A 16,631-nucleotide genomic window follows, 5' to 3' on the forward strand; every position below is an offset into this window, starting at 1 on the left:
ATAAAATCTCTCTTTTCCTTAATCACCTTCCTGGTCTGAAAACTAATGATTCCTCCAACAGGGGCTGAAACATACCTGAAAATGAAAATAAAATCTAATGTTGTTTTCTAATTTCTTCATCTGCTCTCAAGTAACAGTTTTAGGTACTGGATTAATAATTTTAAGTTTTTAAGAGCAATGGTTGAAATTTCTCCTTTGCAGACTTAGTAGCTCTCTGACTCTTCTATAGAAGGGTGGAATTTCTAGAAGCCCTTCTGCAAGTGGAACCAGACATAAGGAAACCAGATTTCCAACTCGCTGTGGACTTTCCGGAGAGGCAAAGCAGCAGTAAAATATTTGACAACTATGCTGACTTCATTCTTTAAATACTTGGATTGGGTTATAGGATTAGAAATTTCTGAATATCAACTCTAAGTGCACTATTTAATTTTAAATATAAAATAGAAATCTGTTCAGAACTTACATGTATGGATTTTTGTTGTTTCATTTCTTTGTCAACTCCAAATCATCCAGTTTCCCGGCCTGGAAAAAAATATTTTTGGAGAAGAATCCAATGAGTTTACTAATGATTTGGGTAAGTATAAGAATCTTCATGTGTTTTTGTAACTTAATTCACGTGGTATTCTAATCTCCAACATACCATGGCATAAATGGATGTTTGAAAGCCTTTCAATGTAAACAATATAATATACTTGAATTCAGATTTAATTCAATTTCTGCCCCAGAATATCATGTCATTTAAGTTAGGGAAAGGTTGGTATCTTACAATAATTTGACATTTGAATAATAAGGGTTATTTAGCATTTAAGTAATTTACAACTTAACCCTTGGGGGAAGTTGGGGAATCTGATGGAAGTAATCCTTTGTGGACCCCTTGAAGAGTCCATGAACCTTGGCTAAGAGTGTAGAGGAAGCATTGGCCTTGAAACACTTGAGCAGGTTGCCTCATGGCTTCTCTGGTTCTCAGAACCTCATTGTAAGTCCCGTTGACTCAGTGTCCTGTGGGCCGGGTTCTCCTATAGACCTCCACATCCCCTCCCTGCAGGCATTGAGAAAAATATCCTGGTCTCTGATTCATCACCGAGAAACATTTTTTAATTACTTTGTTGAATTTTTTTGTTTAATGATTGAAGAGGCTAAAATAGTGAACCTTAACAACACCGTTCATGTGACAAATCTTGAAATATCCAGAAAAACATTTACAAAGGAAAAAAAAATCTCTGGATTAACTCTGAAAATGTTTTCACTTCCGTCATGGGCTGTGTACTCAGATGCACTTAGCTTGATGGCATTTCATAAGAGAGAGGAAGAGAGAGAGAGAGAGAGAGATCTCACTTCAGGTAAAAATAATTCCTGTTGATCAACTATAAGAAACCTTGCATTTAAAATCCTCCATTCTGCTACTTCCTAAATAGCTATATTTTAAGACGTCATTTATCTAGAATTACAAGGTGAAAAGGCAGGGCGCTTCCCAACTGCTGAGAAGGGTGCGGAGGGCAGAGGCGGGGCTGTGGGGAAGACAGGAGCACAGGACCAGAGAGCAGGAAGGAGTTTGGGTTTCTCTGAATGTGATGGGGATGCACTGGCAGTTGGTAAGCAGAAGAGTGAAGCGATGTGATTTGCTCCTATAAACAATCCAATGACGTTACTGGAACCAAAGTAGGTGCTTGGGAGGCAATAATTATTAGCATTATTTCCCAGCTTTAACAGTTTAATTCAAATTTGACTTTAATTAAATTTAAGTGAGCGTTTCCTGCTAATTCAGGCTCACCTTCATAGCAGCTTCATACTGTGCTTCCCGAACCTCACTCATCACCTTGGGATTTTGTTAGAGTTCAGCAGGTCTGGGTAGTGCCTGAGGCTCTGAATTTCTAACAAGCTCCTGTTATGCCCAGTTCAGTCGTCCCCAAAGACCACCAAGGAGCCGATACCACTGTAAAGCATACGAGAGTTTTATTGCAGGTCCGGGCCTGGTTTCTCAATCAACACCAATGCAGCGGGTCTGAATTGAGAGCTCCGATCCTTCAGTGAACAGGGTTTTTATAGGGTTTTCAGAGACATTCTATACATCATGGTACCATTTAGCAAATCATCGCATCCCGCGGGAAAGTCAAAGGCCATCTCTTAGAATTGATTAGTGCATCTGGTGGCGGGAACGGACCTACTAAAGGTGGTTGGATGGCTTTGGGGTTGATGCCTTTTGACTTGATTGGCCGAAGCACAGGGTCCAAGCTGATGGGGTGTATATGCCGAACTGCAGGGTCTCAGGTAGCTATCAGTCACCTTATCTGCCTTGAGAAGACACCAGGAACTCTAGGTATTCCTCTGTTATCTGTTAATCAGCTGTTGCTAGGAGAGTTTATCGCAAGGGGAGTTCATTTATTTACTTTTAGGAGCTTCTGGCTTAGGGTTCAGGGCCTGGTCAGGCCCAAGTTACAAGATGGAGGCCTAATTTAAAAATAGTTATACCTTGATCCAGGCTCAGGTCTCACACTCCCAGGTGACAAAGCTGCTGGTCTTTGGAATTGACAGAGTAGCTAGGAGTATTTGTCAATATACCTAAAAAGCACTAAAGTGCAATGTTTTGGTAATTTTTAAGGGATTGTGTGTGTGTGTGTGTTTCTTTTTTCCATTGCTGACACTTCTTGTTGCTATTAACTTGCCTATTTTACCAGTCTCTTCTGTCACTTCTGTGGAGGCTGGAAACCAGGTTCTCCAAAGTTCTAAGCAACATGTTAAAGTGCTGGTGGAGCACCTGGACTTGGTAGCCTCTGGCTTCACGGGGGGAAGCAGCTTTGCTTGCGTTGTCCTCCTCACGCGGTTTCCGGAGGAGAGCGGCTTCCATGTATGCCACTCAAGTCATACAGTGCCACTGCCTTTAAAGAGTCATTGATTTTGTCTTCCGTGACTTAGCATATCAACTTGACATCAAAAGTGTCAGGGAAGGAAGCAGAAGCACATCAGTGTGCTGATAGAACCTGTACTTTTCAATAACCTTTAGACTTGGAACAGCGTCAGAAGGCAAAAAAGTATATCAAGGGTTGAGGAATTTTTAACTTGGCTATGAGCTCCCTTCAGTTGGACACAAATGGATGTCCATGAAGATCTGGGGAGAAAGTCTTTTGATTCCTGGAGCCCATCCCTCACCACCAAGGACAGAAGTGGCTACTGGGCATCACTGACTTGATGAAGCCCACCTGATGATTGTGGCAGTTCCCCAGGCTTAGGAACCAGTGGTATGGCTGTATTACCTGCCTCTAATCTAGGTATACCCTCTTTGTTGCCCCACCATCTCCATTATTCTTTCTCCAAGGAAACTCTAGAAAGGTAACAGCTTTTAGTTTGTCTTTGCTGCAGGGGAAAAGATTACCGTGAGGCTGTGTCCCGCTGAGGAAGAAACCGCGGAGCTGCTTAGCAAGGTGCTTAATGGTAACAAGTCAGCATCTGGAGCCTTAGCCAAAGTTGTTCATCAGGATGTGGCCTTCACCGATGCAACTCTGGATTCAATAGAGATCAACATTCCACAGGACACGTTAGGAATCTGGGTGGATCCCATAGGTAAGTATAGGAGGAGGGTATGTTTCATTTATTTGTTGGTGCAATTTGCAGGGGAGGGGGTTTGGAAAAATGAAAATTGAGAGTGTAGTTTAATTCCCCTAGAGGTCATAAATTTTTTTTTAAAGATTTATTTGAAAGGCAGAGTTACAGAGAGTAAGAGAGAGAATGACATCTTCCATCTGCTGGTTCACTCCCCAAATGGTTGCAATGGCCAAGACTGAGCCAAGTCAAAGCCAGGAAGGAGCCTGGAACTCCATCTGGGTCTCCCAAGTGGATTGTCAGGGCCCCAAATACTTGGGCCATCTTTCACTGCTTTCCAAAACACATTAGCAGGGAACTGGATGGGAAATGGAGCAGCCGGGATTTGAACCATATGGGACTCACTCTTATGGGATGCCTGTGTTGCAGTCAGCAGCTTAACCCACTGCACTACAATGCTAGCCCCATTGTAGAAGTTATTTTAAGTTTTAAAATGATAAATGAAGAGTCCAGGTATACGTGTTACAGTGTATTTGTGTTTTTTATATATATATATATATATATATGTGTGTGTGTGTGTGTTTATATGTATATATATTCAATTATAAATGTATATACTCATATCTATAACAGATGTGTATATATACATAGGTGAAGATACTTCAAAAAGTTCATGGAAAATAGAATTAAAATATAAGCTTTTTTGGTGCTAAAAATCTTAAAATCTGTGCATACACATAGTCTCCAAAAAATTCATGAAAACACTAAACATGGACATCAAAATTTCTACACCCAAATCAACTTTTAATTCCATTTTCTGTGAACTTCATGAAGTCCAAACAGGTGCACACGCAAAGATGGATGAACTCATCGTTAGAAGACTTCAGGGGCCACACTCCTATCTGGTCCTTCTCTTCCTTACTGACTGGTTCTGACCACAGCAAACTGGGGCACAGCAGATTGCTGCCACAGGGGAGTCCAGGCCAGAACTTCTGGTGTTTATTTTTTATTTTTTTGACAGGCAGAGTGGACAGAGAGAGAGAGAGAGAGAGAGAGAGAAAGAGAAAGGTCTTCCTTTTTCCGTTGGTTCACCCCCCAATGGCAGCTGCGGCTGGCGCACTGCACTGATCCAAAGCCAGGAGCCAGGAGCTTCTCCTGGTCTCCTATGTGGGTGCAGGGCCCAAGGACCTGGGCCATCTTCCACTGCCTTCCTGGGCCACAGCAGAGAGCTGGATTGGAAGAGGAGCAACCAGGACAGAATCTGGCGCCCCGATGGGGACCAGAACCTGGTGTGCTGGCGCTGCAGGCAGAGGATTAGCCTAGTGAGCCACAGCGCCAGCCCAGAACTTCTGGTGCTTAAAGATTTAAAGATCTCCCTGGGCCAGTGCTGTGGCATTAGTGGGTAAAGCCACTGCCTGCAGTGCCGGCATCCCATATGGGCACTGGTTTGAGTCCTGGCTATTCCACTACCAATCCAGCTCTCTGCTATGGCCTGGGAAGGCAGTAGAGGATGGCCCAATTCCTTGGGCCCCTGCACCTGTGTGTGAGACCCAGAAGCTCCTGGCTCCTGGCTTTGGATCGGTCCAGCTTGGGCCATTGCAGCCAACTGGGGAGTGAACCAGTGGTTAGAAGACCTCTCTCTCTCTCTCTCTCTCTCTCTCTCTCTCTCTCTCTGTCTCTCCCATCTATCTGTATAACTCTGACTTTCAAATAAATAAATAAATCATATGAAAAAAAAAGATTTAAAGATCTCCTAGTTTTTAAGCTAGCCTTGCAGTTAAGCAAACAATCCAAAACATAGTTGAAGGTGACTTCTGAGCAGTCACTTTGTGAGCTGTATGTAAACTTGATCATCAATTTTTTGTCTTTGTTGTGGTAGGACCATATCTATCACCCACTATGATAAGAGCATTGTTGCTCTTATCCTAAGTGATGCTATCATATCAATACAATGCCCCAGGCACTATTTTTTTTTTTTTGACAGGCAGAGTGGACAGTGAGAGAGAGACAGAGAGAAAGGTCTTCCTTTTCCATTGGTTCAACCCCCAATGGCCGCTGTGGCTGGTGCGCTGCGGCCAGCGTACCATGCTGATCCAAAGCCAGGAGCCAGGTGCTTCTCCTGGTCTCCCATGCGGGTGCAGGGTCCAAGCACTTGGGCCATCCTCCACTGCCCTCCCGGGCCACAGCAGAGAGCTGGACTGGAAGAGGAGCAACCAGGACAGAATCCGGCGCTGACCGGGACTAGAACCCGGTGTGCCGGTGGCGCAGGCAGAGGATTAGCCTATTGAGCCGTGGCACCGGCCAATGCACTAATTTTTTTAAAAAATATTTATTTATTTATTTATTTGAAAGGCAGAGTTACAGAGAGGCAGAGAGAGAGAAAGATGTCTTTCATCTACTGGTTCACTCCCCAAATGACTGCAACAGATGGAGCTGGGCCGATCTGAATTCAGGAGCCAGGAGCTTCTTCTAGATCTCCCATGTGGGTGCAGGGGCCCAAGGACTTGGGCCATCTCCTGCTTGACCAGGCTATAACAGAGATCTGGATCAGAATTGGAGCAGCCAGGACTTGAACCTATGCCCATATGGGATGCCGGCAGTGCAGGCAGTGGCTTTACCCATTATGCCACAGCGCCTGCCCAGGCACTAATCTTAAGAAGTCCTCTCTCCCTTTGTCTGTCTCCTACATCCCTGGCATATTTCCCCCAACTCAACTGGAATTATTTATTATGTTGAGCAGGCAAACTCCCCCACTTTTCCCATCCATGAAGTGCACTGTGTTGGGTTTAATCATTGCAGAATTAGGTAATATTCAATCAATGGATTATATATAGAAACTAAAAGCCTCTCTGGAATCTCTTATCACTGGAAGATAAATGGTATCAATTGTGATTTCTGAGAGACAGGGATCTCTTGCTTTTTGGTTCCACCCTGAATTGATTCTAACTCTGGATCTTTTGCCAGGCGCATCCTCAACTGTGTGTTAGCTCACTGGATGTTGGCAGTCAGTTGCTGGCATATACAAGGGGTCTTCAAAAAGTAAATGGAAAATGTATATCATGAAAAAACTGTCATGGTTTCAAAATTTTGCACCAAAATAAACTTACTGTTTAATCAATACCCTATTAGGGAGAAACCTCCCTCTTTGGCACCACTGATATTTCTCCTTTATTACCACTATCATTATCTCTTCCTTCTAACTTGAGGGACTTAATAATAACAAAAAGTAATTCCTGGAAGGAAGCTTTTTTGTCTCACCTTGTACTTGTCCTCTGACTAGTGACAGTTCTAAAAAAATCCTACTAATTATTCTGAGTTAATAGTTTTCAAATGTATTTGACGTGGGACAAGTGGTGCTCATTATATGCAAGATGCTATGCTAGATGCTATAGACATGTCCTCTCCATTTTAGAGTTTTTATATTTTTAAGAAAATGAAATACCAGCAGCAGAAAAAATGACATACAAAAGCTGAAATAACTCAGTACAAGTGATATCCAAATGTAAAACTTGATTAGTTATCAAATTAGTGACAAAGAGAAATGATATAGGACAAAGGTTATAGATGGATTCACCATGATCTTCAGAATCTTCATCTGATTCCAAATACATTTGCTTCATTTTTCAGATTCAACTTATCAATATATTAAAGGTTCTACTGACATTAAATCCAATCAAGGAATCTTCCCTTCTGGCCTTCAGTGTGTCACCATTTTAATTGGTGTTTATGACATCCAGACAGGGGTACCTCTGATGGGAGTTATCAATCAGCCTTTTGTGACACAAGATCCAAAGACTCTCAGGTAAAAGATGAGTTTTTGCATATTATGGTTTTTAGAACTCATGACCTCAGCTTTGCCTATTTTCAGATTTATCATCCTATGTGACATTGCCATGACTCAAAGGCTAGCTACACTGGAGTGCTCCCACTACAAGTCTGCATGTTTGAGTTAAAGGCCTTTTCATTTCCAGTCTTGGATTTGGCATCATTTCATTTAGTGCTGAGTGCATGCAGGTAGAAAGTTTAAAAGGAATACTATCTTGGAGAAATCATGGTTGTGCACTGGGGATACAGCAAGCCTATTCCCTGTTCCAAGAATCCACTCAAACCTGGGTTAATAGAATGGTGGTAACACTGCCTTCTAAAATATGTGGAACAAGATGGCACACTTACATAAGGGTGTTTCAAAAGGTTTATGGAAAATTAATTTAAAACATGTATATTTTGGTGCGAAAAATTTGGAAATCCTTATATACTGGGTGGTCTTCAAAAGTTCATTAAAAATGTATGTTATGAAAAAACTATATAGATTTGAAATTTTTTGGCACAAAAATAAATTTCATGAACTTTTTAAAAAATAAATTGTTTATTTGAAAGGCAGAGTTATAGAGAGAGAGGGAGAGACAAAGAGAGATCTTTCATCTCTGTTCCATTCCCCAGAAGACACAGGGCCGGTGCTGGGCCAGGCTGAAGCCAGGAGCTTCATCCAGGTCTGCCACATGGAGGCAGGGGCCCAAGCATTTGGGCCATCTTCCACGGCTTTCCCAAGAGCTTTAGCAGGGAGTTGGATCAGAAGTAGAGCAGCTGGGACACCCATATCGGGTGCCATCATTGCAAGCAGTGGCTTAACCTGCTGTGCCAGAGTGCTCACCCCTGTCCATGAACTTTTTGAAGCCCTCTGTGCATATAGCCAGTTGAACTTTTGTGTAATTTTAGCAGAAGTTCAAAACAAAATTGAAAATTATCGAGTGAAAAGACTGGGAGGGGTGGCCAGGATTAGAACCTACCTGTGGGGCATCGCCTCATAAACGCTGTCAGCATCCCTTCCCCTACTGCCTCCTCCTCTCCACCCTTTCCTCAGACTACTGGACGGAGCTTAGAGGATGCTCAGGGATTGTTGACTTTGATCCATGGCCTGTGCTTTGGGGTTGACTCCAGGGCATGGCAGAGTTCAAGCAGAAGCAGCGGCTTCAGTTTTGTAAAAACTGAAATAGGTCATATTTCCCACTTATATAGGGCTACACATTTTTATTGAACTTGGAGTTGTCTCAGGGGAGTGAGAATTGTTAGTTCTTTAATAGTCATTAATAGTCACCTCTGAAGTAGTGATTATTTTCATTTACTCCTGCCTTCTTCCAAACCAAAAATATGTTTGTGTCGTCTTCAAAAGAAGAAATTGTGCAGACAGAATCATGGCCTAGAAATGGAGGTGATCAACAAAGTAGTTACTGGCCCAGATTCTGCAGGGGGACTGCCTGGGTTTGAAAGCAGATTCTACCACTGACCAGAGGGGTGGGCCTTAGCAATTACTTACATTCACTAAGTTACCATTTCTTCATCTGCAAATAGAACAGATTACCCGGCATAGAACCCAAGGCAAGCACTGGTACATGGAAGGTGCAATAAAAATATCACAAGTCCATCTTTCTTGGTGTTAGATGCCAAAGTAGAACTAGTGACTCAGATAATGCAAGAGTGACCAAGCGAAGAAAAGCTTGTTATAAGAATTACAGAGATTGACAGTTCGGAGAGATCCTGTTTGTCTGTTCCTCCTTTTCCCCATTAAACTTTAAATGCCAAAAGTGGCACTGACATTTAGCCGTGTTTCTGGAGGCCGGAAATCCCACAGGTATTTTAATGTTGTCCTAGATCGATGCAGTAGTGCAGTGACGTGGATGGCAGTCCAGCCCGCTGCAGCGCCGGCAGCTGTGTGCCTATGAGTAACTTTCAGCAATGAATTGGCGACGCAGTCTGTTTCCAGGCTTTGGGGCATGGAGACTCACTCCTTCATGATGAATTGTCTTTTTCATGTCATTAAGTCTGAAAGCAGCATGAATCATGAAAAGCAAATGTGGTAATCACCCTACCCACTGGAATTGTCTTCTGCAGGTGGAAAGGACAGTGCTACTGGGGCCTTTCTTACATGGGGACCAACATCCATTCCCCCGAGCTGGGCGTCTCTAAAGGGAAGAGAGAAGTGCAGCAGGAATGCGGCAGCTCCGAGGCGCGAGCCCCCCACCCTTTCTCGGCCGTCATCAGCACCAGTGAAAAGGAGACCATCAAGGCTGCGCTGGCACGCGTGTGTGGTGATGGCATTTTCCGAGCAGCCGGGGCTGGTTACAAGAGCCTGTGTGTTGTCCAAGGCCTTGTTGACATTTACATCTTTTCAGAAGACACCACGTTCAAGTGGGACTCCTGTGCTGCTCATGCCATACTGAGGGCCATGGGCGGGGGAATGGTAGACTTGAAAGGATGCTTGGAAAGAAACCCAGACACGGAGCCGGACTTGCCAGAGTTGGTGTACCACGTGGAAAACCCAGGGGCCACTGGGGTGGATCGCTGGGCCAACAGGGGAGGACTGGTCGCATACAGATGCAAGAAACAGCTGGAGGCCTTCCTCAGCCTCCTCATCCAAAACCTTGAACCTTTGGAGACACAGACGTAGATGGATTCTGACCTCAGTGTCCACTTCAGCGGAACTCTGACGCTGGTCCCCTTATCTCCATCTCTTGAAGACAGCTTTGTCCTGTTGGTGGTTAACAGCACCTTCCTCTCTTGAGGAGTGTTTTTCCATTTTATGGTCATGTAATGCTAAATTTCAATAAATGACATCCTTGCAGCAATGTCTAAAGCCTTGCCGTGTGAAATCTTTATAATGGCTATTGTGTTTTTAGTGTTACTTGAACATTTAAGTAAAATTTAAAGAGGAAAACTATCCCATTCAATTAGTATGATTCTAAGTGACAAGAAAAACAGGATTTTATTTTCTGTATTAAAGTGAAAATCTGCATTTTTTCGCCTATGGCGGAGCATTGAGAACTGTGAGTTTATACGCTCCGTCTGCAGGTGAGGCAGAAGGAGATAGAGCTCGCTGCAGTTGTATGTTTGCTACACTTCAAAAACACAGGTAGGCTTTAGATATATAGAGATACCTCAAAAACTTTGTGGAAAGGAGGTTTAAAAGATGTGTTGTTTTGGTATAAAGCCTTGTGAAATTTGCATACGTTTTCATTAGTGCATTTTGATAAACTTGTTGACATGCCCTCACATCTGGCCTTCATGTGCACCGGCATGCTGTACTGAAAGTCAGTGGTGAGGCCAGCACTGTGGCAGCGCGGGTTTAGCTGCTGCCTGCAAGGCTGGCATCCCACATGCCTGTCTGTCTGAGTCCTGGGTGCTCGGCTTCCAATCCAGCTCCCTGCTAATGCGCCTGGGAAAACAGTGGAAGATGGCCCAAGTGCTTGGGCCCTTGAACCCACGTGGGAGACCTAGAAGAAGTTCTTGGATACTGGCTTCAGGCTGGCCCAACTCTGGCTGTTGTAGCCATTTGGGGAGTGAATCAGCCCATGGAAGAACTCTCTCTCCTTCTGTATTTCTGGTTTTCAAATAAATAAATAGATTTTTTTAAAAAAATGAAAAAAATCAGTGGCAAGCACAGACCACTTTTTATATTCTCTTTAGTGTCCCTGGTAACCAGGCAGCACCAGCTGGCCAACTGGACCAAACCCTCAGCTCTGACTTCTTTTCACCCTGCGCCCTCTAGGGGCAAAAAATGATGTTACTACAGTATCTTGTATTTTTCTACAATTATAAACAAAGGAATATTATTTTCTCATTCCTTAAACAATAAAATAAAATTGTATATGTTTATGATGCTTTCCATGATGTTTTGAAATAGGTATGCATAGTGGAATGCCTAATTCAATCTAATTTACATATTTATTACCACACTTAAAATCTCTTAGCAATACTATAACGTAGTCATAACTATGGCATACATGATGTAAGATAGATCTTTTAAAGAAAAGAATTATTTATTTGAAAGGCAGGGTGTCAGAGGGAGAGGGATAGAGATTTTCCACCTGCTGGTTCACTTCCCAAATGCCTGCAACAGCTGGGGCTGGGCCAGGTGGAAGCCAAGAACTCCATCCAGGTCTCACACATGGGTGACAGGAACCCAAGTACTTGAGCCATCATATGGTGCTTCCCAGGTTCATTAGTAAGGACCTGGATTGGAAGCAGAATAGCTGGAACTTTTCACCCCCTGCACAACACCAGCCTCAGTAGATCCATCTGTAAATCTTCCAAACTTAATCCTCCTGTCTCATTGAAAATTTGTGTTCTTTGATTAGCATCTCCCCAATAATCCCACCACACTAACTACTAGAACTACTGTTCTACTCTCTGCTTCCATGAGTTCAACTTTTTTAGATTGCATATGTAAGTGAGATCACACAGTGTTATCTTTCTGGCTTATTTCACTCAATGTAATGTCCTTTGGATGAATCCATGTTTTGACAAGTGAGAACATTTCCTTTTTGAAAGGATAAATAATATCTCTTTATATTTATATCTATATACTTATATATATTTATATATACTTATATATATTTATATCTATATATATTTATATCTATATATACGCACACACACATATATGTATATATACCATATACATATACACATTTTCTTCATCCATCCATTGATGGAAACCTCGGCTATTTATATACTTTGGCTTTTGTGAATAATGCTGAAGTGAATGTGGAAGTGCAGATATCCACAACATCTATCATTTTCTCAAGCTCTTTAATAGTATTTTGTGGAATACAGCAGATTCAGTGATTAATGATAGAGTTATAGTTTTTAAAAGTCTACCACTTTGCAGTTGATTGTGATCTCTTTAGTTGTATGTTCTTATCACTTACAGTCTAATTTTAAACATTGATTTTAAGTAAAAGTGTTCACTCTTCACAAAACACATGAGAAACGAAAACTCAGGAGCCTCCCTCCTATATGCAACCCAAAAAAGTAGTAGTATATGGTTCAAGAAAAAGCATTGGCTGTCAGTGTGAACAAGTTAGAACATGTGGATTATCGATAGCATGCCGTGAGAATAGTCATCTTCAACATGATCTAAACAGTTTCTAAAGGGGAAGTCAAACTGGATAGAAGAGGGAATTAAAATTGGTATATTTAATTTAGATTGTGGTTACATATATGGAATCAAACATGAAGTTGGTCCTCTATCTACAGGTTCTGCATCTGCAGGCTCAACCAACCTCAGATAAAAAATATATGCCATAAGCTGGCTCCGTGGTTCAATAGGCTAATCCTCTGCCTTGCGGCGCCGGCACACCGGGTTCTAGTCCCTGTCGGGCCACCGGATTCTGTCCCAGTTGCCCCTCTTCCAGGCCAGCTCTCTGCTGTGGCCAGGGAGTGCAGTGGAGGATGGCCCAAGTGCTTGGGCCCTACACCCCATGGGAGACCAAGATAAGCACCTGGCTCCTGGCTTCGGATCAGCACGGTGCGCCGGCCGCAGCGCGCCAGCCACTGGTGGCCATTGGAGGGTGAACCAAGGGCAAAAGGAAGACCTTTCTCTCTGTCTCTCTCTCTCACTGTCCACTCTGCCTGTCAAAAAAAAAAATATGCCATAAAAGAGCTGCGTATGCACTTAATGCAGACTTATTTTCTTGTTGCCATTCCTTAAACAATACAGTATAGCAACTACTGACATAGAGTTTACTTCATATTAACTATTGCAAGTAATTAGAGATTACTTAAAGGGTGTGCATAGGGTAGATGCAAATACTACACCATTTTACATGAGGAACTTGGCATCCAAGAGTGGTCTGGAAGCAATCCCCCGCTTTGCAGGAAAGCCAAGGCCCTTCCTTTAAGCTGACAGGGCTGCATTTTTTCCTTTCATAAGCCACACCCAGTGAGTATGAATTCTAACCCACCATTCCTTAGAGAAAGAACCTAAAAATACCTGCAAAGCAGTTGAAGATAATAATCCTGGATCTTTAGAATTTACCCTTTATTTTGATAGCTGTCTTATATTCAACAGTGATTTTTTATGACTTAGTTTTTTTTCAACTCCTACCAAAATCTCCAATTCTTCAGAATCATGCTCCATTATTTTGTATTATGATCTAACTGACTTAAACATTAAATGTAGCATTGGAATATAGACTTTTGGGAAGAAGTCAACAACTTGTGGTACCCAGACTACGCAGACATCAGGAGTAGCGGTAAGAATGTTCTAGATGGGGGCCTTGTGGCCATGGAGGTTGGGTGTCCTGCACATCACATTTCCCTGCCAGGTTACTTAGATGGGGAGTGGTGAAAACAGCCTCATCTGCACATCAGTAAAAGCAGCCTTTGCAATATTCAAGTCATCATCGTTCTTTTCTTGTGCCCACAATGCAACTACTTGGGAAATCCTCTTGGCTCCACTTAGAAAATATGCCCAGAAATTACCCCTGCCTCAACACTCTGCTGCCCTTCACTTTGCTCCAGGGCCTCCAGAGCCTTGCCTGGATTACTGCAAGAATCCCTCTATTCTCAACACAGAAGCCATAGCGATCCTTTTCAAATGGATCAGATCCTGCCTCTGCTGTGTTCAAAGCTCTCTCAGGGTACAAACCCTCTTGTCTGTTAATGCCTGACTCATGCCCACTTCACCTTTCTTTGGTACTTTCAATAAATACACAGCTAAAATATAAAACCTAAATTATTACCATTTGCTCATTTTTTAAAAAGATTTATTTTGAAAGTTAGAGAGAAGAAGAAAGAGGGATCTTTCATCCATCCAAGATGGGAGCAATAGCCATGGCAGGGCCAGGTTGAAGCCAGGAGCCAGGAGCTTAATCCATGTGGGTGGCATAGGCCCAAATACTTGGGCCACCATGCTTTCCCAGGCCATTAGCAGGGAGCTGGATTGGAAGTGGAGCAGCCAGGACTTGAACCAGCACTCACATGGGATGCCAGTGTCACAGGTGGTAGCTTAACCTGCTGCACCATGATGCCAGCTCCCTTTTGTGATTATCTTATTTCACTCAATGTCTTCAAAGTTCACCTATGTTGTAGCATGTGTCAGAATTTCCTTCTTTTTTAAGGGTAAGTACTATTCCATTGCATGTGCATATACCACATTTTGTTTATCCAGTCATCTGTAAATAGACACTGGGGTTGCTTCCACCTTTTGGCTATTGTGAATAATGCTGCAATGAACAATGGGTATATAAATATTGGTAGCAGTTTTAACATAAACATAGAAACCAATGACTAATAAAGTGAAGGTGGGTAGTACTATATGCCATGCCTGCTCACAGAAGCCAACATAAAATTTCTTTGAAAACAAACACTAAGTATTTTATATGTATTTGAAATGATTTGTATATAGTCTTAGAACTGTATTTTATATCAAATAATCTGTACTACTAATAATCTCCATTGTTCTAAATGAGTTCTATAAACAGTCTAGTGAATGACATTTAGAATATATTTTTTAAGGAGAGACATTATGGCACAGTATGTTAAGCCACAGCTTGGAACAACCACATCCTATATTGGAGTGCCTTGCAGCCAGTACTCGAGTCCCTGCCATCCACATGGGAGACAAATAGAGGTCCAGGTTCCTGGCTTTGGCTTGGCCTAGCCTCAGCTACTGCAGCCATTTGGGTAGTAAACCAATGGATGATGGAAGATTCTCTCTCTCTCTCTCTCTCTCTTTCAAATAAATAAAAATATATCAACATTAAAAAAGATTTTTCTTACACAAATTTTGGAATATTCCCCCATCTAAATCTAGTACTTATTCTGTAGCCTGTAATAACTCTTCAATTATTACTGTGCAATTGATGCATATAAAACAAAAAAGGTGTTTAGGGTTTATAATTTTGCTTAAAGAATTTTACTATCATCATCTTAACATTATCAAGTCCTAGAATAGTGAGAGGTAAGACAAAATACCAGAATGCATCATACTTAGTAAAGGTAAACATTATTTCACAAACCTTCTGTTTCAGTTAAACACGTGGCCACATGTTGTAGATATAGTATGTTATAATATAAGAAGGCAAGATCACCTCTCTTGATAACTAGTAAAGACTACTTACCCCATAAGCACTTAGTAAATTTCTTTGGTAGTGCATGTTTTTGGTAACTTGCATACATTTCTAAGAATCCTTCTTGTCTTCAGACTTAAGTACACATGTGGGTACACAGGTGCAGGCTAAGACATAGAGCCCAGAACAAGTGACAAGTAATAGAAGCATGGCTGAAAGACACGGTTCTATCAACAAGTTAGGGTATCTATTCACAAAACAACCAGCATTTCCCTTAAACAGTTTGCTCAATATTGGATTTCACTGTTAGACGTCTCTGTAACTCATTTTTTGTTAATGAAATAATAATTTTAAATTTGGAATAAGATAACTTGAAACTTAAATAAGAAAGAAATAACTCATGAAAGCAGTAAATTCACTAATAAAAGCAATTAATAAATACAGTCAACCTTTCTCTCTGTCTCTCTCTCTCACTGTCCACTCTGCCTGTCAAAAAAAATTTTTTAAAAATACAGTCATTTGTCACTTAATAATGCATTGGTCAGCAACAGCTTATATGACAATAATTCAATAAGATTAAAATGGAGCTGAAAAGTTCCCATGGCTGAATAACATTCTAGTTGTCTGGACCTTGTAGAGTAATGCATTCCTCATGTGTTTGTGCTGACGCTGGTGTAAACAAACCTGTTTGGATACACAAAAACTCCATTGTTTTTACAGTTGTCTGCAGTATTCAGTACAGTAACATGCTATACAGTTTTTTAGCCTACAGCCAATAGGTTGTACCTGACAGCTGTTAGCCTTAGACCAATCACTTTTAGCAGAATTTACTTGAGCAAAAAAAACACAGCAAAATAAAACAAAAAGACAGTTTGTGAATCTGGCAGCTCCTAGAACCAGAACAGGTTCTGAGAACTAAGCAACAGTGTGATCTGACAGCATTTATGGAAAAACAGAAGCGAGGCAAAGAAAACAACTTAGTTGGCTACAGTGTAGTCAATCAACCAGTCAAGTGGTGATAGCTTGGTGAGTAGGATATATGCCTCCCACAACCATGCAAACCTCAGCTATTGTGATTAAACACTGTTCTGCTTTGGTCTGCTGGTGTTCAGGGCAAGAGCCTAGTCCAAATCAACGGCCTCCTAAAACTTCATTTACCACACTCTAGTCAGTACCATTTAAGTTTGCATAAATACAGTTTATAACATCTGAAAACAATGCAATCACCCAATGATGCATTTCTCA

General features: G+C 41.9%; 1 protein-coding gene across 2 annotated transcripts in view; it reads left to right on the top strand.

The window, feature by feature from the left end:
• Positions 1-10,161, top strand: part of INPP1 (inositol polyphosphate-1-phosphatase) — a 29,527-nt gene extending 19,366 nt beyond the window's left edge. The window contains exons 3-6 of one of the 2 annotated variants that reach the window (XM_062189207.1): positions 514-574; positions 3,358-3,558; positions 7,165-7,339; positions 9,427-10,161. In XM_062189207.1, coding sequence (XP_062045191.1) covers positions 514-574; positions 3,358-3,558; positions 7,165-7,339; positions 9,427-9,982 — 993 coding nt within the window. In that variant the 3' untranslated portion in view covers positions 9,983-10,161. Of the gene's footprint in view, positions 1-513; positions 575-3,341; positions 3,559-7,164; positions 7,340-9,426 lie in introns of both variants that reach the window. The other variant, XM_062189217.1, reaches the window with a different exon arrangement.
• Positions 10,162-16,631: the final 6,470 nt, after the last annotated feature.

Source organism: Lepus europaeus, chromosome 1, assembly GCF_033115175.1.
Source record: "Lepus europaeus isolate LE1 chromosome 1, mLepTim1.pri, whole genome shotgun sequence".
NCBI classification, from domain to species: domain Eukaryota; kingdom Metazoa; phylum Chordata; class Mammalia; order Lagomorpha; family Leporidae; genus Lepus; species Lepus europaeus.